General features: G+C 42.2%; 1 protein-coding gene across 1 annotated transcript; it reads right to left on the reverse strand.

Annotated features, from left to right (window-relative positions):
- Positions 1–24,060, reverse strand: SLC5A8 (solute carrier family 5 member 8). The gene is made up of 15 exons (XM_085321219.1): positions 23,710–24,060; positions 21,648–21,713; positions 18,622–18,673; positions 17,334–17,401; positions 16,288–16,442; positions 14,692–14,832; positions 10,217–10,346; positions 9,373–9,461; positions 7,943–8,055; positions 6,553–6,620; positions 6,168–6,254; positions 4,879–5,084; positions 3,565–3,668; positions 1,634–1,719; positions 1–163 (listed from the first exon to the last, which is right to left on the reverse strand). Exons 1-15 carry the CDS (start codon positions 24,058–24,060, stop codon positions 32–34), a joined length of 1,848 nt encoding a protein of 615 aa, XP_085177345.1. The 3' UTR covers positions 1–31.
- Between the last annotated feature and the right edge of the window lie 406 nt (positions 24,061–24,466).

Here is a 24,466-nt window from a genome sequence, read left to right on the forward strand (position 1 = left end):
AACTGTCCTCATGGGCTGACATGGCCCTATGTCATATATGAAGGCCATTGACTTTGTCCTTATTGCCTGAGACCTTCATTTCCATGTGGCTGAAAGCAGGGTTGTCGGTTCCTTCAGACGGCAGGGTGAATGGTTTCCAGTTCAACACTTCCACTTTCTCTGGCTAAAAAGCAAAGASAAAAACCTTGTGAAGTGGAAGAAAGAGCCTTCCTTTCTTTGACCTGCATGCAAGCAGTGGGTCAAGCCTGACTTACACAGCTTATTAGGAGGCCTAGTAGGTCTCCTAATACACATGCTGTGACCAGAGCATAAATAGTTACTCACTGCAGTAGCTGGTATTTTTCTAAGGGCATGGAAAAACTGTTATTGCATACTGTTACTTGTCATGGAAAATGTTCTTTTCATACAAAGTGTTCTTGACCTGCAAACTGTGTAAGACTTTTTCAGGTGTGCAGTGTTGCAACTGCCACATTCCTATCTAGCGATCCACTAGCACTAAACCTCTGAGCTATCTACCTACCTATCTACCAACCCTTGGTCATTGAATATGAATCTTTGATATGAAAAGCAGATTAACAGACCTTGTTGCTTTGATACACTATCTCTGTTAGCTCTTCACATGCAGAAAGTCTCAGTTGCCTCTAATATTTTCTCAATTAACTTTCTAGTTGTTATGCTAACAACTTGCTACCCAACTCCCTGCTGTATAACCAGAAAGACACTTTTTTTCTGACTCCAGGAAGAAATTAGCATTGCTGTAGGACTTCTTTTTTTTCTTTTTTTTTTAAAAAGACTTTAGGGATTAAATTCCCAGATGGTAAACAGATGTCAGTCCATTAAAGACAGTGAGCTGTGGTGAATGACATCAGCTAGAAAACTGGTCTCCAGTGACACGGGCAAACAGCACGGAGCAGAGTAAAAATGCCTTCCATATCCAGAAGCCAAAAYACACACCATCATAATAGAAGAGGTTCGCTTCACAGGGGAGAAGCATTTTGCAAACTGGATTGTTTCAATGTGCCTCTACTGCAGCACTTGAAAAGTACTGAACGGAGCTGAACTTGCATGTTCAACATCCAGAGGACACTGACTGAAAGGTAGCCTACAGTTTATTTTGAAAACCAAATTTCCCTTGCCTTCTCCTTTGTATAGGATGTTGTTTCCACTCTAGCCAATAATTTTTCCCTCTTTCTTTTACCTTTGGGAGGGAGCTAAGAAATATATACGCTGACCGAAAATGTTTTCCCTCAAACAGTAGCTGACGTTGCAAAACCCCCAGAATCTAGAGAACTTATGTTTACAAACAAAAGAAGCTCTGCTGAGTTCAAAGCTTGCCTTGGGCTGGCTTCCAAGAGACTAGTGAGGGAGGATTTTGGCAGGAACCTTGAGAACAACTCTTTTTTGTCTCAATGGCTGCACTGTTGTTCACTGAAGTCAAGCTGTGGCCAAATATAGCTTCCTTGCYTGTGCCTGCGCCAGCTGACCCACCTCGTGCTCTGCTACCACCTTAAAGCAGACAGTTATATCAGGCAGATGCTATTCATCCTAGTGAGGAAAATAGACACACGGACTGTGTGCCTCTGTCCCCACAAGGAGAGACTGCTTGAAATCAGAGTCATAAAACTATACTTACTGTCTCAGATTTAGACCATGAAAAGTTGGACAGGAAGTCTTCTTTGGTCAGCAGGAATTTACGATCTGTCTTCTGCTTTAGTCCTCCTGCAAAACAACCAGGTTTCAATCAGCCAGGTTTCCATGTGTGGGTGATACGTCAGAGCCCAGCTATGGGCATCAGGCCAGGTAAGCAGGACAGAGTCATGCAGCAAAAGCCATCAGGCAATTACAAGCTGGATGTTACTTTCCTTAGGGATTATTTCTTTATAGCGCTGTATCCACTGCATCTCCCAAAATGTTACATGATCCTCAGAGTCTGTATGAAATGCCTTAGCCCTTTCTCAGAGTTTTCTAGACCCTCTCCAGATTTCTGAATTGTGCTAAAAAATACTAACACAGTCATCAAAAAGGATCAATCACATATAGTGAAATCAGGGACCATCCAGCCTGGGCAGGATGCATGGTACCAGGCACTGCCCTGGAGCCTAGGTCCCAATCCTTGGCTCCTTGTCATCAGGGAGTTCTCCAGAGTTGGGATGTTCTCCAGAGCAAGGATGGCCTCACTCAAGGTCACACTGATTTCTAAGGTGAATTATTTAAGAGAGGTTAAGGGGTGAAATGGGGTATGTGGGCACTTTTAGGGCATGGAAGATTAACTGTCTGGTGTAGGAATGTGTGTGGAAATGAAATGAGATGCAGGTGCTAGGAGTTAGCACTGATCTCCACCTGACACTTAAACAGGCCTGAGTTGATTCTCCTTGTTCCATATCTAAAGCTGGGTGTAGGGTTTCTCTTTTGGATTTATTGAATTGGTAGAGTTGCCCAGCTTCTGTTTTGTTCTATGGCTTAACAGCGTGGTGGAGAGGCTTTCAGTAGAGGGCATTTGTGGCTTTCAGTAACCACAAATGTCCTGATCTCAGGTAGGCAAGAAGCAAAACTTGTCTACAGGCATCCCTAAGAAAGCTGTACCTTGTCCTGTGCAGAGTACATATCAGTGAGGGAAATGAAGATAGGATATAAGAAAACAGAAAAGAAATGGGAGGAAGTTCTTGAGCAGCTAACAAGGAAAAGAAAGTGGTAAAAGTCCATCTTATGCTTATTGGTTGCAAGGTACAAGGAAGGCAATGGAAGCCAGTCTGTCTACTTTATTCTGAGTTTCATGGTCTTGAAGCAGAATAAAAGGAGAGAGTTCACCTCTAAAGCAATTCTAGGCTAGACTACTCAGTCTGAAATCCAATAGCACCCAAATCTGAGTGCTATTGCAGGAGTTTGTCTGGGCTCAGTGGGAAAGCTGTGAAAGCAGCTGCTTTTACACTATTTCTGCTGTGAACAAGGTGAATAATGGGCTTGGTTTGCAGGTTGGCCAGAGGCGAAAGCAGAGATATCACAGGATGGAACTGAGCCCCCGGTCTCATGTGTTGCTTTTGCCCCCCTGTACAGGGACTACTGAGAAAGAAGTAACATAGCCATGCACAGTGTATGCAGCTCTTAGGTACATGCTTGGTGAATGTGGTGGAAAAAACATGCACTGAATAGGCTCAGACAATAACCCTTGAGTGCTCTGAACTCACTCAAAAGTAAAACTGCTTTTGTCCTGTTGAAGAAGCATAACTGTATCTCCTCGCTTGGAGTTGTTGCCACGTTCAGGGACAACCCTTAACCTTCAGCACTTGCTGGGATCTAATAAAACAGGAAAAATAGATTCATATCTTCTTGCCCTCAGGTTAACTGCTGAAACTTCTGTGTCCTTAATCTGACATATCTTTTGCTGTGGGCAGAGAATGAGTATGGGATGCTGAGGGAAGGAAGGAAGAGTTACGATACGAACTTTTACTCAGCCTTTACAACAGGTCCCTGCCACTGTAGCAATGCCAGCTCTCTGCTTGGTCATGTTAGCTTGAAAGAGATCTAAGAAAGACTTGCATTTAGTGATACTTCTGGGAYGAGTACCTGTGAGGAGGCTGATCACTACTCCCATGGCTACTGTGACAAGGGTCCCAACCGTGCTGAAGTAGAGGTAAGACAAGGAATACCAGTTGTCTGCTAGGACAGGCCTGAAAAAGAACAGAAAAAGAGTTTAACATTTCTGCCTTCCTATTCCGGACAACCTGAAAATGTTATCTATATTTGCAGACTGATTATAAATGCAGAGTTACTTTTGGAACCAGCAAGTGACCTGGTACTGTTGAATGACCTCTGTGTAATAAAATRTGCATTCAAAATCTGATTTTAAAATTTGCAGGGCAAGTCCCCTCATAAGGGAGGGAAMTGCTCAGTGCAGTGAGATAATGAATGGAACAGCAGGTAAAACAGGATGATCTTGTCTCTGCTAGGAATTTAGTGCAAAGCTGAGCACTCCAGYTATCCGGATGAAGGGATGGTGTCTTTAGGAGGCGGCATGTTACTTAAAGGCATAAAATGCTGGCAGATCAGCCACATTCAACTTTAAAGAGCCAGAAACAATAGRCAACCGTTTTGCTGCAGGTTACACCTGACTATTCTCCTGGTCAACCCTGTCCATTGCAATAGCGACTTCCTCACAGCCATGAGCCAAGGCTAGAGGTCTTGTGTGAGGCATGCTGCCTGTGGCACTGAAGCTGCACACACATGTGTGCACCACTGTGTCTATCGCTAACTGCCCAGTGCTCTAAGGTGGGAGGATTGTGAATCTCTGGAAACYTTTGTTTAGCTCCTGTTCCTGCTGTTCCCTGTATTATTGCCTGTTTCTGTTACTTACAATTGTGGGTGACAAAAGTAAGACCTCTGTCTATTGCAGAGGGGAGAAAAACTCTTCTATTTTGCCCATTATACCCATTACACTCTTCTGGATTTGCTGGTTAGAGCTATATCTGCACAAACAAGCTGTTGTAGGCAGAGCTGTTAAACYGGCAAATTCTCCTTTAACCAGCTACAACTTTGATTCATACAGCAAAAGGTTGTATGAAAGTTAATCTTAGAATTATAAATTTTATTCCTTCTCCAAAGCCATGGCTCCCAGTAAAGCATATTTAAGCCTTTAGATGCAAATACAGAACAAAAGCTTTTCAAGTCAATAGGAGGATTTACTTGGACTTCCGTTCTGGGACAATGCAGGCAAACTTAACTCTGACAGAAAAAAAAAATCACAGAAAATTGTTACTTCCTAGTTAATCAGCTAGGTAAAACAGTGGGCATATTTATATTAACCCAAATGCTAGGCAGAAGTTCACAGTGTTTTTAAACCAGATGTGTGCAGTGTTGATTGCCCATGATGGACTTGCATACCTTGTATATTCTTTGGCTTGCGTGTGGAAAAGTGTTGTTAATGGATTTTCTGTTGGTGAAGTGAAATTGCTTGAGCTGGATATGTTACAGCCTGCAGTCGAGAGACTTAGTGGAATAGTCCTCCCTGGGAGAGGAGGATAAATCTGGGCTCCAATTCCAACCCAAAGGGAAATAGCAAAGCCACTGACAAGACCCACAAATGCACCCTGCAAAACAGAAAATGAAAACTGGGTTTAACTGCAAAGTAAAAGTACATAAAAGAACTGGATGAGTAAGCGATAGTCAAAATAATCCAAACTGCAGCCTCCATAGCAAAAATGAAACATACACTTGAATAGTTGGGGAGAGTTGGAGTTTACTCATTCCCATTTTGGGGAATAGTTTTTACTCCTATTTCTTGAGAGCTGTTTACTCATGCAGCCCTCTTTACTTTGCCATTACACYTTTACTATCAAATGATAGCTTTGGGATGCTCTGTATATGAAAAAGYTGCTTTATTTCAGACTCTCCTTGAATGAAGATAAAGCAACTTTTCCTTTTACTGATGTGATTTTTTTCTTGCAAAAACATCTGCTTTGGGGTGGGTTTCTGTGGCTGACAGTTGACAAATATTGTTTCAGCATATATATAAAAGTTGCAACTTGTAAAAAGGTAAAAGTTAGTGATCAATGAGCCTTAATAACTAACAATCTTCTTSGAGTAACCCATGACTGTATTTCCAGAGCTGTCCAAATAAACTTTGGATGGAATAGTTTTTCTTCAGGAAATGCTGATTTTTATGACACTGAAGCACTCTGCCAGAACACCTCAGCTCAGCCTATATTTTGAAGAGGTCTTTTTATCACCTCTGACTTCCAGATGAGTTTTGAAACTGCCTGCCTTCTAGGCCCTTTGATCTGTGGGGTTCTCCATCCCACCCAAGGGACTGGTGGCTGGTGTTTGAACTTGCTAGTTCACTTGGCTGCCTGCATGGGGCAAGTATTTGAGTGCCCTGTTTCCCACTTTTGCTCTGCACAGCTCCAGGCTTACTGTGGAGCCGAACTTTTTTTTCAGCTGTGTCAAGATGCTTGGTTCTCTGCTTCTTCTAACACTTTTTTCCAGCAATCCTTGTGAACATATCATATTTATTCAGAATTACCTGTTTTCTCTAGACATGTGAATCTTATATAGCCCTGTTTTGTGACTTCATGGGGTTAAGTAGGACACAACACAAAATTATGGAGGRAGTAAACAGCGATGTCCAAAACAGTCAATAAATTTTGAGCCAATAAGGCTTAACCTCTACTTACCACTCCATTTGCAAAGGAGCAGAGGATTCCCAAGGCAAACAGTCCTAAAAGGGGACCACCAACCATGCCAAAAATGCTTAGTGCTGCCTGAGGAAGGAAGAGAGTCTGCTATTAGATGCTATTTAGGAAAGTTAAAGCTTCCATCACAGTGTGAAGGGGAGATGGCRAAAAAGAAATTACAAGTTTGTAATYGGCATGTTCYCAGGTGGCAGGACTAGGTATAGTTACAGAGGTATTTAGAGCTGAGGTTGGGCCATGGGCGGTCTGAGGCCGATACCCAACAAAGAATAAAAACTAATGTCATAATACTATCCAGCAATTATTTCTCTATACAATTCCTTCGGGGTTATTTAACAAGGGCAGGAAAGAGCAGTGTGACACCCACCTGCAACAAAGCTCCCAAGATAGACGCCAATGCGGCCATAGCAATGCACACACCGCCATAAAACAGGCCTATGTGGGAAAGGCAGAACAATGTGTAAATCTGCTGAAGCTTGAAGAATGTTTCCCTCTAACCCAGTGTGACTCCTGGCACCTCTACACCAAATCTGTCATCATCTGCATTGTTTCTAAGAGTTCCTGAATCAACAAAAATGCCAGGTTCATGTTTACATTAAAAGGAGTTTACACAAACTTGGCAATTTTCTTCCTGTATATGACTGAAGATTAGCTGAAATATTTAATCCTAAATAGCAGCAAGGATTAGCCATTCTGCAATACCATATCCATTGCTTACACTGCTCAGCTAATCTGTGCAATTGCCCTTATTTTAGAGGAAAGATTTTGCTTCCCAGTCTAAAGCTTTGGAACAAGAAAGTAAACGCTGGAAGATTACTGGGAGGCTGGCACCGTGACAAAGAATGTCGCAGGTCGTGGGGAGGTAGATGTCCTTCTTCCCAGGACCCATAACACTGCCTCATTTGTTTTCTCCACTTCCACCTCTATTGAGTTTCACTGTAGAAGGACAGAAGCAGTAAATTAATCCCGGTGTTTAATGTGAGGCGTCAGGCAGCTCGTGATAATATCGGAGCACCAACAAATTTGGCTTAAATATTACTTGCAATAGTATTTAAGAAGCAATGCTCTCGGGTGATGATACTTAATGCTTGTCACCTGCCACCAGCGTGCTGTGCTCAGTGGTCCGGGCTATGACACCATGTTGGGACTGTGGGTTTTACCCTTGTTGCATATGCTGTCCTGGGCCACACCTGCTGCTAGTGTCAGACAGTACAGCTAGCAGAGACAGTGACTGCACTTCAGAGAAATAAACCATCTGCTCAGCCTTGTTCTTCCCCTCTTCTTTGAGCTATGCTACACAGAGAACACAAACAGAATGAGGGTTTGAGGGTATATCAGAGAAGACAGTCTCTCRAATACTCGGGGGGCAGGATGCTGTTGCTCACATATCACTCCCTTTTCAAAAGGTTTGTCACAAAGTTGTTTCCCGTTCTTCTAATTTTTGACAGGTGCAAGAAAAATAACAGCTATTYCAGAGACATTTAGGTCTGTAGTATGAGGAATCAATACAGAACACAGATGCAGTGCTTAAAGATCAAACAAGATGATTTTTTTCCTGTTCTTCTGTTTATTTGAAATAGCCATTTCTCCCACTCTGTGTAAAGCTTATATACCTAATCTGGTGTCCTTCAAGTATTATGCCAATGTAATTGTACTGGCTTGAATGGACTTACTCCTGACTTATGCTGCTTAAATAAGATCCGAATCAAGATCTCATTTGGTAAAGTAAAAATGGAAAAGATATTTTCCAGACATACTCATCCCCATGGAAATCCAGGACAGTTTCTTTTCAGAGAGAGATCTGAAATGTGGCCTAATGAGGTCTTCGACGGTCACAGCAGCCAGAGCATTGATGCTGGAGGACACTGTACTAGAGAAGACAAGATTTATACAAATTTTTAATCTTAGGAATTGAAATCTTAGATAACAGAATGGTTAAAGTCAGGGAGAAGCTGCTACTGCCTGAAACAGTATCAGAGAACCAGTGTGTTGGTTGAAATAACTATTACTAACTGGAAGAGTTAATAACTTTACAAAAATTGTTTAAAATAATTATCTTAATGAAGGCACGGCAAGTCTCGATGAAAAGACTGGCCTGGAGAAGTCAATGAAAAGATCTTTTGCATATAACTAAGCTGTAACTTTATTGGTATATGTAATAACTTTACAAATCTATATAGCATACATCTGGCTAGGTAAARTTCTTACATGCAGGCCAGGGAATACATTCGCAGAGAAGAATTCAGATAAGCTAATTACAGTCATCTAAAAATAAGGCATGTAGTCAAAACCAAATTGCTCCAGAATCCCTTTGCCGTCAAAGAAATCAGCACCTCTAAGGTGCAAAGACAGTCAGGCAATCTCGTAACTATTTGCACCTTAYTCTCCCAAGCTACCAGCCTTTCACTCAAAGTGTGAAAACGAAGTCCCATAGCTGTTTCCTCTGTTTACATAGCTACAAGTATTCTGAGCCAAAAATTATTCTGTTGTCAAATTCTTAATTTTTACCAATTTTTATCTGCTTGCTGTTATTCAAAGCCTTTCCTGGGAGAGGTGGTATTTCGCAGAAAACGCACCTTGCGAGAGTTGAACAGAACACTCCCCACTAAGGGATGGAAGGAGATGTATTTATTTTCTCCATTAAAAATATATAGTGACCATTGTTTTCTTGGAGCTCATTCGAGACAAATGGAAGTCCAGGAACTCTTTTGTAAACAAGATTGTGAAGATTAGGAACAAGGAAAAGGGAGATGCCTTTAAAATTATGCAGGTTTGAAACCTGAAAGTTAAAGATAAGCAGTAGAAAATTCCCCTAAACTGCAGCTATTTTGCATAACCACCTGTCTATAAAACTCACAACTTCCTAAAGCAAAAGGGGCTTTAAAGCACAGAAATGAAGGGTTTGTTAGTGCTGTATGTTGTGTATGGCTGTTTCCTGAAGTTGTTAGTAGGGAACTCCAAACAGCTTTGAGTCTTAAGACCTCAAAGCRCTACTGGCAAAAACTGCAAATTTTTAAGCTATAATGTCAGACAGCTCATAATGCCTTTTTTWAAAAAAAAAAGAATGAAAAATTAGGTAGCAAAACAAATAAAATGTGAAAGTTTTAATATAAATGCAACATTAGCCTAATAAAGATGAAAAAAAGAGCTAACACATACATCACCAGGCTACAAATTGTTAAATTACCTTAATGTCCCACTGTAGGCACTAGCCACAAAAAGCCCTGGCAATCCTGGAAAATCACGGAGAATATCCAGCACTAGGTAGGGCATTAGCTGAAAAGTTCAGAGAGTAAGAAATGTTACTATCTAGCCTCAATTTTTCTTTTTGCACTGTATTTTTTTTGTTATAACCTTCTCACTGGCATCCTAACCAGCTCTTCTAATTTTAAATGTCCCATTTTACACTATTTATTGGTTTTCTACACAGAAAATGATTCCTAAATCATCCACTTGAGATACAGTAAGCACKATTAGGATCCAGACTTTAGACAGGCAGCAGTAATTCTGAGGAGCAAACTGCCCCTCCATCAAAAGAACAGTCTGATATTTCTGGGAGCTTCTTATTTTATGCATTTTTTTGTTTGTATCCACCACCACCACCACTGGCCTATATATCTCTGAAGCTTTAATGGATTTCTCATGCTCCCTCATTCTAAGTAGATGATGGTCAAGTCTCTCAACACGCTCTTTACTGTTGCCGAACAGCCTCATGCTTAGAGACTCTGGTAAAGGTATCTATGCCTTGATAAGCTCACAGTGAGGTCTTACAGCACCTGCAGCCTGAGTCCAATAGTCACTCCTTAAAGACAGTGAGGTGCCTGAGCAGCCCTGTCTCTCTCCTGAACCAGCTCTTCTCTCCACCTTGTCTGTTCATCAAAAGCCATCCAAGTCAGCAGCTTCATCTGGGCTCTCCTCTATTGCCCCATGTGAATGGGGCAAGGCAGCAGGTTGCCTTCAGCTCCCCTGCATGCCAAACCCCAYGGCAACATCCCCTTCCTTGCCCTCCCACTGAAACGTGGGTGCTCTACCTGGTCCGGCGCTGAGACCTGCTTGGCTGTCCATGGATCGCACTCCTTGTAGATGGAGTACAGTGCCAGTCCACACAGCACTGCGCATACCAGGATCGCCCAGAGGCCCACCAGGTTGATATAGAGAGACCTGCATGAGCACACAAGGAAGTGCCAAAGTTAAGGAAAGTTAAGGCAGAACAATTTCCCCMCCACCACCACCCCACCCCTGAAAACCCAAGAGCTTGGTGCCACAATATAGCCTAGCACACATGGATGCTGTAGGCTACACCTCTGCTCAACTCCGGACCAGCCAGGAAGGAAGGAGCAGCTGGCTGAGCCAGCAATTTGTGCTATGATCGATCACTTCAGCTTAAAAAAACCAAACATTATTCAGTGCTAGGAGTGGGCAGCAAACAACTGCAGAGAAACAAGAGCCAGATGGAGCTCAGCCCCAACTCCACAGAGGTACATGTACCTGCTCAGCAGCTCCTGAAGTTGATAGGAGCTAGATATTTCACTATGCTGTGATCAATGGACCAGACCTCTTCTAGATGTGAGCCTCTTCTAGAACCAGCTGAACAAGTGCTCACACCAGCAGTCAGGTACCATTGAGGATACATCCCAGTTAATGACTGCCCACCTGAAAGGGAGTCATGATATACCCTCAAACAAGTCACCAGAGCTGTCACTGACATTTTTAAATATAAGAATTATACTTTGTTCTCAATAGTATGGGCTGAGTGCCCATTCTCTGACAAAATCTGATCAAGAAATGATGCGAGAAATATGGCTAATCTCACATTTCATCACATGCATGAGTTTCAGATCACAGGTAGCTGGCAAGACAACACTCTCGCCTCACTGTACCCCTTGGTAAAGATAAATCGCAGTTAGATTTGTAAGGTGGGGTGTCCCAGGTCAAAGTGTGGGGTACCTTTTAATCAGCATTAGCACTCCTTTGCCTCTGGAGCTGCAGTACTGTACTTGTACAATGCTGGAATCATGCTTATAAAGCAATAAATTCAGTATTTCCTCCCAGCGAAGTCTCTGTGGATGGCAGCAATGAAGCATACAGTCCTTCTTCRTGTGATCTGGGCTGGAGTTACTTAGAGCTGCCACTTCCAAGAGCAGGGGTTGCCACTAGCCCCAGAGCTTCTCCCTTTAATAATTAGTCAACTTGAAGCCTGATATGCTCAAGCAATCCCATCTCCTCCCCACATCCTGACCAGAATGACAGCTAACACAGATGTAGAGAAGAAATGCCAATCCTTCAGTGTTCATGCTGATTTTGCTACTCACAGCCTCTATTGGCTGTGAAAAACAGATTGTTTTTCTCATCCGTTTCCTCCTTCAGTGAGGAGTTTTTCCCTCCTAAACCCTCCTATCTGATTTTCTGAATGTTTTTCAGCTCTTGACTATCCCTGGGTCATGAAGTTCTTTCTTTGCACTCGGGCTTACCTGTGGTGATCAACTTGAGCAAACACACCCACAGGGAGGTCAGTCTTGAAAAACAGTGTTCCTTTCCAGTAGTTACCCCACAGTTTTCTGTGTACCATTCACCAATAGTGACTCAATTGCCTGGAAGATCATGTGCCCTGGACCTGTGCCAACTGCTAAGACCGCCACTGGGAGGATCTCTGGTATCTATGCAAATATATTTGTGCCTGCAGTGCTTTGGGAGGTCTTTTAGCACTCTCAGCATCCAAGGAGGGACATCAGCCTTTGAACTGTTCTGCAGAACCAGTCGCAGAAGTGGATGTGGAGCACAGTAGATGCAGAAGTAAACCTGACCTTACAGGCCTTGTTCAGCATTGAAATGTGTATGGTTAGGAAAGAGTACCATAGATTAGCTATCTGAGCTAGCTATACCCAGAAAATTCATAGGCAAACACAACATAATCTGCTAAAAAAAGATCTATGCAGGTAAAGCTGATGAGATAACTCAGGACGGGAAACCCTGCTTTCATGCTTTGTATGTGCATTTAGAGCTGATCTAAACACAGAATTAGCATTACTTTAAATTTTTCTCTAGACTAATTAAACAGAAATGAAGTATTCTTCTTACAGACACTTACATACTAGTTGGGTTTCTTACATCAGTTTAGCTGAAAGTGTTCCTGTATTGGCTTAATCTACCTTGATGCGAGGTGCTCAGAACTTATTTAACACTAAATTTATCCAATGAGTTAAATCAGTCCAAATCCTTTGAATAGAAGCAATAGCAATATTAACCTCTAGCCTGTAGTAAAGATTAGAAAGTCAATTATTAACTAAGACAGAGAAATAAAAGAAAGCAAACGGAATTGTATGTTTGAATCTGGCAGTTCTTGTTTTTAAACAGTGTCAGTGTTTGACAGTGAAAAGAAAACTCTGTTTTTTYTTTCTTCTGATGTACCTCGTGGCTGAAGATACGCCCTGTGACTAAGCACTCAATTATAATAATTGTAGTACTATGGGAGGGAGGTATTCCCATTAATTCTAGGTGAGTAACATGGAATCTGGGTGAAGTAGTAATGTGACAGTACAAGGCTTATTTTGGGTTGTTTGTTTCAGTCTGGCGCTAAGATTTCAGCACTGAAACACGTCAGATGATGACCTTGATAGGAAAGTAAGAGAAAATGTGTTAGTAGCCTCTTTTTTTTTTTTTTTCTGAAAGTGCTCTTCTGCTCTAAATCTATGAATGCTATTATCATTCATGTATGAGTTTGATGTTTGGTTTGCCTAGTTGGAGGATGCAGCATGTGTCCATACCTACGGTATGTTTTTTAAATAGGATAAAATCCATTCCCAAAGCCTAAGAAAATTCTTATTCTTATKTCATTCTTTAAGGCCTTCCCAGAAACCACAAGTTGGAATCTGTGAAAGACCTTCTCAGCTCTGATTTATTATTATACTGTCTTTTCTAAAAYCTTTCAGTAAATGCAAAGGTAGTGCAAAAACCTGTTCTTTTGACCTGGCAATRTTTTTTGTTTCTGTATGCAGGTTAGATGGCAATGAGAGGTACAGACCACCAATATGTGACTTGTTAGAGGTCATTATAAATACATTTGTAAATGAGTTTTAGTCAGATGGTTACCACAGAACACCACTGACTACAATTGTGATAAACTGTAATTTCCATCCTGAAAACTCTCTGTGCCAGGGGGAATATCAGCAGGCACAAGTGAGATGCCGGCCACACTGACAGGCAAGGACCCTGCTCATAAAGGCAGTGCTGCTGTTAATTTGGTAGGAGGTAAAAATCCCATCCAACCCTCTYTGGAACCAGGTAGCCTCCAGCTCTGGTCAAAGCTGTGCAACAGCTCAGAAAATCTGCCCAGAAGCTGCTATTGTGCCAGGTTCTCCTTGCCCACACTCTGCTACTGGGACACTCCTGAGATGTCCCTCATTACRAAGAGGGTGCAAGAGAGGACTGCGGCCACACGTGGAGCAAGCACTTGGGAAGAGCAGTATCAGCGGCACATAATTTGGGCACAATGTAGGCAGCCGTTGCCTATATGCAGTCATGCTGGCTGGCTTTACAGATGTGGGATGCACCTCCTGCCGCCGCATTGAGATTGTGGAGGTGCCACATCATGTGCTGGAGATGCGGCCAATGACGAGCATCAGCTCATCCCTGTCTGCTGTCTGAATGACCGAAAAGTAGATTTTCGTTACTACTATTACATAAACTGTACATGATTTTGTGGGTATTTTGCTCACGTTTTAAAGTGAAAGCCTTCATAAAACTCCTTCTCTACTACGTGTCACTGTATTATGGAATTTATTATGACTATAGTTACAATGTCCTTTTATATATTTCTCCTATAAACAGAAAGAGTTTAAGAGCTTGCTAATACATCTTATATCCTAAGTTCCATACTACTTTCGGGATACTAATTATAAAGGTAAAATAATAAAAATAATAAATATGCCCTAGTCTAGAGTAAAGGCTGATCATAAATTATTAAACTCAAGGAAAATAGAATTCTTAGTTTCCATAGTGAACTCCTAAAGAATAAACCATGGCTATTGTGAAAACAAAATATATGATTTCTTAGAAATGTTATCACTGAATTAAACATTTCTGTATTTTCTCATGCTTGTACTCCTCTATATGGAAAATTCTTCGGGTCTTTACTCAGGCAAAATTCCTGAACATTGATTTAGGTTTAATAGAGTAGCAATTAAAGATGCTGTCTTGATATAGCTTCAGCACAAGTAAGTACTGTATCATTTGGTTTTAGGTTGCATACAAACTTAATGCAGCTATTTGTATGCAAGAATAGTGGTACAGTGAAACAGTTAGGCACAAAGTTGAATGTAACACTCAATTATATGTAATTCAAATTCCAGTATTTATAGCACTAACCTGGTTCACAAAGCAAAAGTAAGTAAGTGGTTACTTTTTTCAAGTAGGTTTTATGGGACTTTTACAAGTAGGAAAAAACATTCCACTAAAAAAAATCCCTTATAAAGGACAGACATTAAACGGTTACTGTAGGCAGACTTACAGTTTTGCGTGAAACCTGGTTTTACATGCGATGTATCTTTGTACTTGAGACTGGTTGACCCCATATATGCCAGTCCATGTGAAGGTCCCACCTATAACAATTGTCCAGAAGGTGTGTCTTTGCAAAGGATTGGGATTAAAGCTACAAAGAGAGAGAAAAGAAGAAACAAACTCAGAATATGATTTTTTTTTCAATATCATAAGACCTTAATGCCTAGGAGGAGAAATATCCTCATATTTGTTCTAATATAAACCCTTTAAATTGACCAGTTTTTGAATATTCAGATACTCCAACTTTATATGAAATCACAGAAAGCAAATTTTAAATTCAGAAATGAAATCCTGATCCAGCAAAACACTCAGATATGTCCAAAGGTTTATTCTGACAAATTTATTTGCCTATAAACGATGGCCATAAGCAAAGCTGCATGCATGCAATAACTGTGATGAAATGATGTTTCAGTAAAAGTATAATATGCCTCCTTATCTCCAGGGACATCAGTCTGACACCAATACAAAGGTGTGTTTGCATGCCCAACCTCTGTGGACAGAGCCTCTGTTTAACATTTTGCTGATCTAGCTCTATGCATTAGGTGCTGTGAAGAACAGCCTTTAAATAGCCAAATAAATTGTTTTAAATTACTTTTGAATACAACACTAACTGATGCTTATCTTGGTGAATAATGTCCTATTAATTCACCTATTACATGACTTTATTCTTTCTTTTTTTTTCCTGTTTATGAGCCCTAAAATAGGGGGAAGGAGCAATGCTGTATAACCCCGCAAGTCAGCCAAACAGACTGAAAAGTCACCATTCACCAAAAGAAGAAAATATCCACGAATAAATTATTTACTGAAGAACTTGTTGAAAAGATCTGCAGAATGATCTTATGAATATCATAAACTAATAGAGAAAAGGATAAAAGGTAACATCTGTAACTTACAAAAGGTAACTAATAGCCCTAGGTGAAGTTTCTCAGGACTCACCTATTCATCAAGAAGTACAATAAACCTTTTTATAACTTCAAGTGTTTTGTTTTGACACTGTCAAAAATGAGTATGATTGACCTTGCAAAGTCATATTTTTAGTCGAGCAATAGCTACAATAATGGAAGTTAAAATATTGTTAAAACTAAACACTTCAATCTCCAAATGAGTGGAACATTTTGACACACCACAAAATCTCCCATCAGATTTTTCTTTTAAGGAAAAGAAAAATATTTCCTATTTTCAGATTAGCCCAAAATTATTATTTTCTCAATCATTTGGTTTAATGCCTGAAATTACAAATCRTGTTTGCAAACTGTAATTATGAATATGATTGTCCCCTCCTATTCACCATTCACTTTCCCAGGAATCTAAAATATATCCATAAAATACCTACTTGACAGAAGAATTTTCTACAAAGAGATTTTTCTCTTTACAAGTTTTTGCATGATGTAAAACCTAAAAATATCATTCAAACTAGGTAAGTTTGTTTAAAAACACACAAAAAATTGATCCCAATTCCCCTACCCTGTTCTTTCAAAAGCAATGTAATTCCACAGATAGTCACACTGTGAATAAAAAGGCACATTATTTGCAAATACAAACTCACTCCCAGAAGTTTAATCTTCCTCCATAGTAGGAATCATTTACAATGCGTCCGATTCCCTCTTGAACCACCACGGCTCGTATAATCACAGACGAAAATCCAGCGACCATGATCCCAACTTGGAAAACGTCTGTCCACACCACGGCCTTGAGGCCACCCTGCACGAGGAGCAGCACGGRTCAGGGACAGTAAGAGCACTGCTCCACTGCTGTACAGTCACAGTCAACTAAAATAAATGGTACTATGTGGATTATGTGGTTTATGCATAATAAATTAATTCCATCTTCCTCCTGAACAGGTATAATTTTGTACTGGGAAGTTTAGGCATTGCATCCTGGAACCCGTTCAGGACATGCTGGTCCTTTTTTGGATTGTATCATGCTTTTGGCTATACACTATATTTGCCATATAGTTTAATCCAGTATTTCCCCACAGAATCAACCCTGATTCAGAGGATGGTTTGTATCAGAATGGAAGTGGACAGCCTGGGCTCGTCTTATGTGCAGACAGTTTCACTAATTTCAGAAGGCGTACCGTCCACACAAATAAAAATAAACACGATTTAATCCAAAATATATAAATAAATTTAYGTCATTTAGCTTACTTTTAAGCCTAAAAGGCATTTGGATAATCGGTACTAATTTAAAGAGTGTTTTTTTTTTTTCATGTGGCACTTGCTGCTGTTTTCAGTGGYTCTTTCAGCTGAACAGAGAGGACTATCACGGCTGCAAAGAGCAGGTGCTTGACAAATTGCACGGCTAAGCACTACTAGTTTAGAATAAAAAACACAGGAGGATTTTTAGGAAGCCAAATCTGCCCTTTGTTGTTCCTTCAGCAACAACAAAATTTTTAACATATCAAAACAGAAAAGATTTGAGTCAACTCTACCCACCTTTCAACAATCCAGAGAAGTCCCTGAGTGAATATATTTCTGTGGCTATAGCTACACTGTGAAATGTACCCTTATGGGATAAGTCAGTTTCAATAAATCCTGTATTTGATAGGAATGGCAYGAAGAAAAGAGATTTTTCTCGGCTAAAGCCACGTACCAACGTGCAGTAGAAAGTGCAGACTACACCAGTTGCCACCACTGCTCCCCAGAGGTCAAAACCTGTGACTGGAAAAGAGGGAAAGGGTGTCAACGTGAATGAGGCTTTGGGGGCAAAAACTCGAACGTCTATTTTTGACCTGAATCTGATTGCTGGAAAAAAAAAGAAAAAAAGAAAAGAAAAGAAAAGAAAAGGAAAAGAAATCAGTTACATGCCAACATAGAAGTTACGTCCATGCCAGACAAGACTGTGCTGTGGTCGGTACGCAAGTTCTCGCAGCCCGAGCTTGGCACAGTCCTGCCGTGATGGGCACAGCACGACATGGCTCGCTGATGAGCAGCTCAGGCTAATGACAAATACTGCACCAATCCTAATGACAAATATTGCTTCTGGTCGGGAGACAGCTAGGTAACAGCTTGTTTTGGTATATTGGTATATTTGGTATAGTTACCATGCAAATATAAAACCTCAAGGACATAAAACCTACGGGCCTTAGACTACTGAGGAAAATGCAGATGGGTTTTTTTTCTTTCTTCTTCTTCATTGAACAAGGCAAAAAAAAAGCAATTATGGTTTCTATTCTAGCCAAAATGATTGATTTTTCCTTTGCTTTTTTGTATTGCCTTTTCTTGTCAAATAGGCAAATTAATTGTGTCATATTAAAAGCTTAATTTGGCTTAAGATAAAAGCTTTTTTCCCTTTAAAAATAAATGTAGTTCATTTTCAAAGTAGAAAACTGAAACATTTGATTTTGGAAATACTAGAGCAGATATTTTAAGTTCAAGATCTCTTTACTTTGTTTTGTTTTTTCCAGGCAAAAGAATGACCTGAATTAAACAATTCCAGGCAGCCCGAAATCATACTGGCATGGAAAAAAGTGATTTGCAGCAGAACTTTTACCTAGCTCTCCTCTTGAAGGAGAGCACTTAAGCAGGGCAATGAAATATGTGTTTGGTATGTCAGTTGCCTTCAAAAWTTAATTAGTTTTTCTTAACTTCTCTGAATGTAGTCATGACTAAAGATATCCCTAGACAGTCAGCATAAAGGAGAGCAGATTTTTAACTCAAATCTCTTCTATAATCCCTTACAACTAGAGATTACAGGAATAGGATTACAACTGGGAGGCTTTCTATCAGCATTTCCATTGGGATTAACAGAAATCTTGGAAGACTTCACAGTCAGTCCTTGAGCTATCCATTTATAGGTGTGCATTACAAAAAAAGCCTGCCAGTATTATGTGCAGAAAAAATTGTAACAGTAAAATAATGGTTGCAGTATTTTCTCTTACCTTGATTTAATGCTAAAGCTGGAGCATAAATGACGATACCAGTGTATAAAGTCTAGATGGAGAAAAAAAAGATATAAAATCAAAAGAAATGTAAAGGCGATAGCTTTCTGAGATGGCTTCTCTTCAAGCATTTATGCAATCTATATTTCTAAATACCCAACTACTCTTTAGTGTTGAGAAATTATTCCAATTGTTAGAAGATAAATATCTGAGACTAAAAAGCATTGCATTCTCACAGTCTATTGCTCTTAAAATGAAAACCACAGTGACTCATAAATACCAAAATCCTCTTCAGCTTTTCCTGACTTTTCTAATTAACTTGCTTTATTGCTTAAAATTTGCAGTCATGTGGCAGAAAAAAAAAAAAAAAAAAAAGGAAGAGAACAGTGGAGATTTACACACAGTTCTCACATAAGAATCTATTACAACTTTTTTTTCAGTCTTTGGATCAATACGCCTCTCAATGTGCAGCTACAATGCACATGAATAAGAACAAGAAATACAGCATTAATTAGTCATTATGGATWGTATCATCAGGGATTATTGTGCTGTAAAATGAAGCCAAGCATGGTTATCAGCAGATTTGTATTTTCATCCCTTACAGGAAAAGATGCAGACAAATGAAGGAGATGATACTCCACGTCCTTGGGAGAGCACAGTGCAACTCATGCACTGATATCCTCTGTAATTTCTTTAGGTGTATGTTAAAACCCTGTTGGCTTTTTAACCACTGTTATTACCGCCTTGTACTGCTAGGACAAGTTCAGCTGTGACAAGAGCCAAGGGAAGGCAGCCTGCAACAAGCAGGTGATTTYATTGGAGGTGACCACAGGGGATCGAAGCTGCAGTCAGGTCCTGAGCTGACTCACATCCCCTTTCCATGCCTGAACATCTCTGACTCCTGATTTACACCCTTGCTGGGGGAGCAGCAGGGCTGGTGCATGGAAAGGCAGCAGGCTCAGAAGTCACTCAGCGAAAAATTTTTAACATATCAAAACAGAAAAGATTTGAGTCAACTCTACCCACCTTTTAACAATCCAGAGAAGTCCCTGAGTGAATATATTTCTGTGGCTATAGCGACAGGAGGAAGGCGACAATCTCAACCTGGATGGCTAAACTGGTGGATTGCTCCTCTGGCTTCCGAGCAGGTCTGAATGAGTTCCTGCGCTGGCTCAATGCCACGTGGCCAGCGGCTACGCTGGGGCATGAGCYGGCTGGTAACCAGGGCAGTAATTCTGCTGCGGGGGAAACGCTGCACCCTGCGCTACCAACTTGCCACGGCCCCTTGCTGCGCACCCAGCACAACCCGTACCAGAATGGACGTTGGCACCCCCRGGGAAACTGTGATTTCCAGCCTGCGCGCTGCTGCCCACCCATGCCAACGTGCATGTGCGTTTCTCTCTARGCCTCTTCTGGGTTTTCCTTTGCAGCCTGTATGCCAAGAAAACTGCCAGCCCTGACTAGTCCCTGGTCAATGCCCCCTCACTACACGGTGCATTACTTTGCAGCTAACAACTACTAACATCTGCCAAGTCCAAACCATGCTTGACTTGCTGGCCAAGTAGTTACTGACAGCATGGTTTGCTGAATGCAGCCTGTTCAGGGAGTCAGGATGAGAAAGCAGCTTTCTCATATGCAGTGAATGAGTGCCAGGAGCTTTGAAGCATCAGAAATTTAAATGTTTTGTCACAAGCATGATCACATTTTTGTGTAAATTAAAACAGGAATGATGATATAATCTTTCCACTTTTTCAGTGGTTTTTCAGGTTGTATTAYTATGTATATATTTTTTTAATGCCAATACTTATAAAATAGCTAAAATTATACCATTCAGATGGCAGTATTTTTTTTCTTTCCCCATATGATTCAGTTTTTTGAAATCACAAGTTCTTGGCACTTAAAGACATCCGTAGATCCTTAGCTAATTTCCTTGGACATGTATTCATGTTATATAGAATTATTTTCTGAGCCTTGCAAGCAAAGATTATGCTTGGCTTGTTCCACCTTCCACTTACAGGACTGTGATGTTTCTTATTTGGTGGTGGAACATTGTCAGTTCCTTATGGGCTTGTATATCTCTAAAAAAGCTTGTATATCTGTAAAAAGCCAGCTAAGCAGCACTGTTCAAATAAGTAAACAGACAGCACTGCAATGAGTACCATTTTATTGCAATTATTTGGTAACTGTTGATGTGTCTTAAATAAAAAAWGATAGGGAGTAAAAAGCAAGGATACTTGGAAATATAACTTGAAAAGCTCTCTGTATGTGTATTCTTGTTTTAAATTCCCTAAAAAGCCCACATTGTAATCACAAAAAAAGACAAAACCCCACATTTGCATTTGCGATGCTTCAAAGCACCTGGAATGCACTCRCTGTACATTTGAAATCTGTGGTCTGACACGGACTCCCTGAATGGGCTGGGCACAGCAAACCACACTGGCAATAATTGCAGGGGCTGCAGGGACTGCTTTAGCTTGACGTTCCCCGAGGCAGTGGTTTGCAGCTTCTGTCTGAGGACACCCAGATCCTCCCAGTGGGGGTACAAAGCCTTGCAGAGCAAATGACAGCCTCCTGGCAGCTTGTTTTCTCCGTCACCTTTCGCAGAGCTTTGGGAATTAGTCAGATTCCCAGAATGCACGGACCACAGGATGAAACCCGCTGCTGCAGATAATTGGGGCATGTTTACATTTTTGAACCTGCTGTGGGTTTCTTGTGTGGGCAGACAAATGAGTGCTCTCCGCACCGCTACCCCTCAGCGAAGGGTCGCTCGTCCTTGGGCCTGGCACCRATGCCAAGCGACTGCTCCGGGTGCTCAACAAGGCATGGAGGGAACAAAGGGGCAGGTAGGCCAGCACCCGCTCCCCACCTCCTCGCTTTGGAGCGCAAAGAGTTTTCTTTCTCTTCCTGCCAGCCACACACACACTGTCATAACCTCACCAACCATTTAGAGACAGCAATCGGTTACACAAAGCTGAAGAATCCTGATGGCTACCAAGGGCCACAGAATCGCTTTGAGGTTTACTTGCCGTTTGTATAACAAAGAGGACCGTTCCACAGAGACGCAGGTATTTATTAAATCGAAGCTCTAAATACTGCAAAAGAAAAGAAAAAAAAAGTGTTTTTCCCCAGAGTTGGCATTATTGATAGGACTAGAGTTAAGTGAGGAGCAACACAGAAAGAGCATACCACTGTAACTACATTTTCATGAATGGCCAAGACTATTAGAGTCAATTTGATTCATTTCTTTGCAGACCTCAGCTGGATAATGAAACATGAGCAAGTGAAGTAGGCATAAACTAGACAGTACACAACGGAGTCTCCAGAATGGAAACTGGTGATATGTAGCTGCCTCGAGGCACTCAGCAGACAAGGAGCTGCGCACTGTGACTTGGCAAAGATCAGTAGCTGTTATGCTCTTGGCAATGGTCACGAAGAAGTATCAGTGAACAAAAGAACCTGTTTGCATTGTGAAATCTGGGAGAAAATGAAAACACTGCAGCTATCTCTCATCTTGGTTTGGAAACTCTGGCAATACGCACATTCACCTGAACTGCTGCGGGAGAGGGCAGAAGGTTCTTCCGATGGTAACCTCACCTGGCCTCACCAAAGCAGGTTGTCATCTTCCACCAGCAGGTAGAAATCTAACTTTCGGTACAAACATGAACCCTCATTTTTCTGTCTAAGCTGGCACATCACAACCTGTGAATGAGTTTGTCACTCTACTGGGCAGATCTCTTCCCACTGTCTATCCTATCTACCCTCTGCAGTGTGCACAAAAGCGATCTCCTTTACCTGCCAACCTGTTAAATCAATGCAGGGATAAACACTCAGATATCTCAAAGTGCTCACCCATGGGCTGCATATCTAAAATGTGAACTGTGAGCACATTCAAGCAATGTTTAACCCCTGGACAGGCACAGAAAGTTGTCCGAGCTCTGAACTCTGTTCAAAGAGAGAAGACATGTCTTTTATCGATGCATTATGCTGATTAATTCTGTAGATTATCAGTGAGTTTCTAATCATAATTAAAAGCTTTTAATGAGAGGAACTCTATATTAAGTATCTTAACTGATAGCCCAAAGATTAGTAATTGAAAACACAATGAAAGCCACAGGAGATTTCTATTGGAGAATTCTTATCTAGAAGATCTTCCAACAGAAACCTTGTTTTCAGCTTCCAAAACTGTAATGTCCCTGCCTAGTGTAGTAAAATGTGGAAGAGCAAAGTAGCTAGCCAAGGACACATACCTGCTCTGATGCCCCTTTCCTGAAGGGCTCTGTGACATGACCAGTTTAGCACCTCCCAGTCTGCAGGAAAGTAAGTAGGTTGCATGGATCTGCTGGGTCAGGAGAAAGCCTTGACCAGATGGCTCCTCATCCAAAAATGATTATACGCTCAACTTGTGATGTGTCCCCCACCCTCGATGTCTTTGTGCTGCTAGCTATACTTTTAACTTACATGTTTGGCTGGACTGACTCAGCCATGTTTTGGTGGAAGTGAGAAAATCCTTGCAGACACACAGTGCTTGTTGACCTCACTGAGATCAGTATGATGGAACAGGCATTTGCCAGTGTGAATAGTCTCAAGTATCAAGGATGTCTTCTCAAAACCTCTAAGAACATCACAAACATATGCTGTTCTGGAATGGGACCTTGGTGGCTGCGTCTGAGCTTAGAAACCTACCTGGAAGAACCAGGATTTGAGAACTCTAGTTCCTATGCTGAATGCTTTTGCATTCTACTCTTGGTATGTTAATTACACATCGCTAACTACACACCACTGTCCAAACTGCACAAGGATTCATCCACCTACTAAACTGAGTATCTGGAGTGAGGAAGCACAGCTGGCACAGTGCTCAGCTCCTGAGCCAAGCTCCTGAGCATCTCCTCTCAGCAGAGGTAATGTGGGCAGACCTGGGGACTGAATGGGTTGCAGTCTGCCCTAGGGGCACTATGAAGAATGGAGCAGCACTGGTTCCAGGGGACTTTTGGGGAAGATATTGGGGGGAGATCCATGGAAAGCAGTCATGAGAGAGCTCCCTGAAGGCTAAAGAAAGGCTCCCTCTGTTGTCTCAAAACCCCATCTTACCTCATAGGTGCTGGTGATGCCCAGTCGGTAGAAGACAGGCAGAAAGATCTCAGCACTACACAGCACCACCAGGGTGTAGGTGATGGCAAAGATACTGAAGATGGCACCAAAGCGGTAGACCTCAGCAGGGGTGCCGAGCACTGTGACGGCTGACATGAAGCTGGCGGTGAGAGAAAGTGCCACAGGCAGGGCAGTCATGCTGCGGCCCCCCATGAGAAAGTCCTTGGAGGTCTTCTGCCCCCCTCCCGCAAAGGCATAGTAGATGCCGATGATCGCCGACACCAGCAGCATTGCCGCAAAGACCACGTAGTCCCAGACACTGAAGCGCCCGATGCTGCTGGAGGAAGTCATCCTCGGGGCCAAGGCCCTGCCCCAGCAGGAGCGGCAAGTGCAGGCGTGAGGGGAGGGGGAATGGGGTGCCCCACCGAGGCAGGAGCAGTGCGGTGCTCCCCCCCGCCGGGATAGCAGCGGGGCGGTGCAGCGCGCCGGGGCAGGCGTAGGGCGGAGCGGTGCGGTGCGGTGCGGTGCGGTGCGGTGCGCCCCGCCGGGGCAGGCGCGGAGCAGTGCGGTGCGGTGCAGTGCGGTGAAGTCCGCCCCGCCGGGGCACGCGCGGCGCGGCGTGGTGCTCCCCACGCAGGTCTCCGCCCGGGCGCGGGTGCGGGCTGCGGCGGGAGCGGCGGTGGGAGTGCCGGAGCCGGGCGCCGGGCGAGCCTTATACGGCGCCGGCGGCCGCTCCTCCGCGGGGCGGCGATTGGGG

This window comes from Rhea americana, unplaced genomic scaffold, assembly GCF_003343005.1.
Source record: "Rhea americana isolate MKP2758 unplaced genomic scaffold, rheAme1 scaffold_69, whole genome shotgun sequence".
Classification (NCBI taxonomy): domain Eukaryota; kingdom Metazoa; phylum Chordata; class Aves; order Rheiformes; family Rheidae; genus Rhea; species Rhea americana.

Bases quoted from the DNA above. Each gene is read 5' to 3' on its own strand.
- SLC5A8 (XM_085321219.1), bottom strand. From the start codon at position 24,060: ATGACTTCCTCCAGCAGCATCGGGCGCTTCAGTGTCTGGGACTACGTG. The intron at 14,833-16,287 runs GTGAGTTTGTAT...CTCTCTTTGTAG, and splicing joins GGAAGATTAAACTTCTGGGA to CTTTAATCCCAATCCTTTGC. The intron at 6,621-7,942 runs GTATGTCTGGAA...TTTCCCACATAG, and splicing joins CTGGATTTCCATGGGGATGA to GCCTGTTTTATGGCGGTGTG.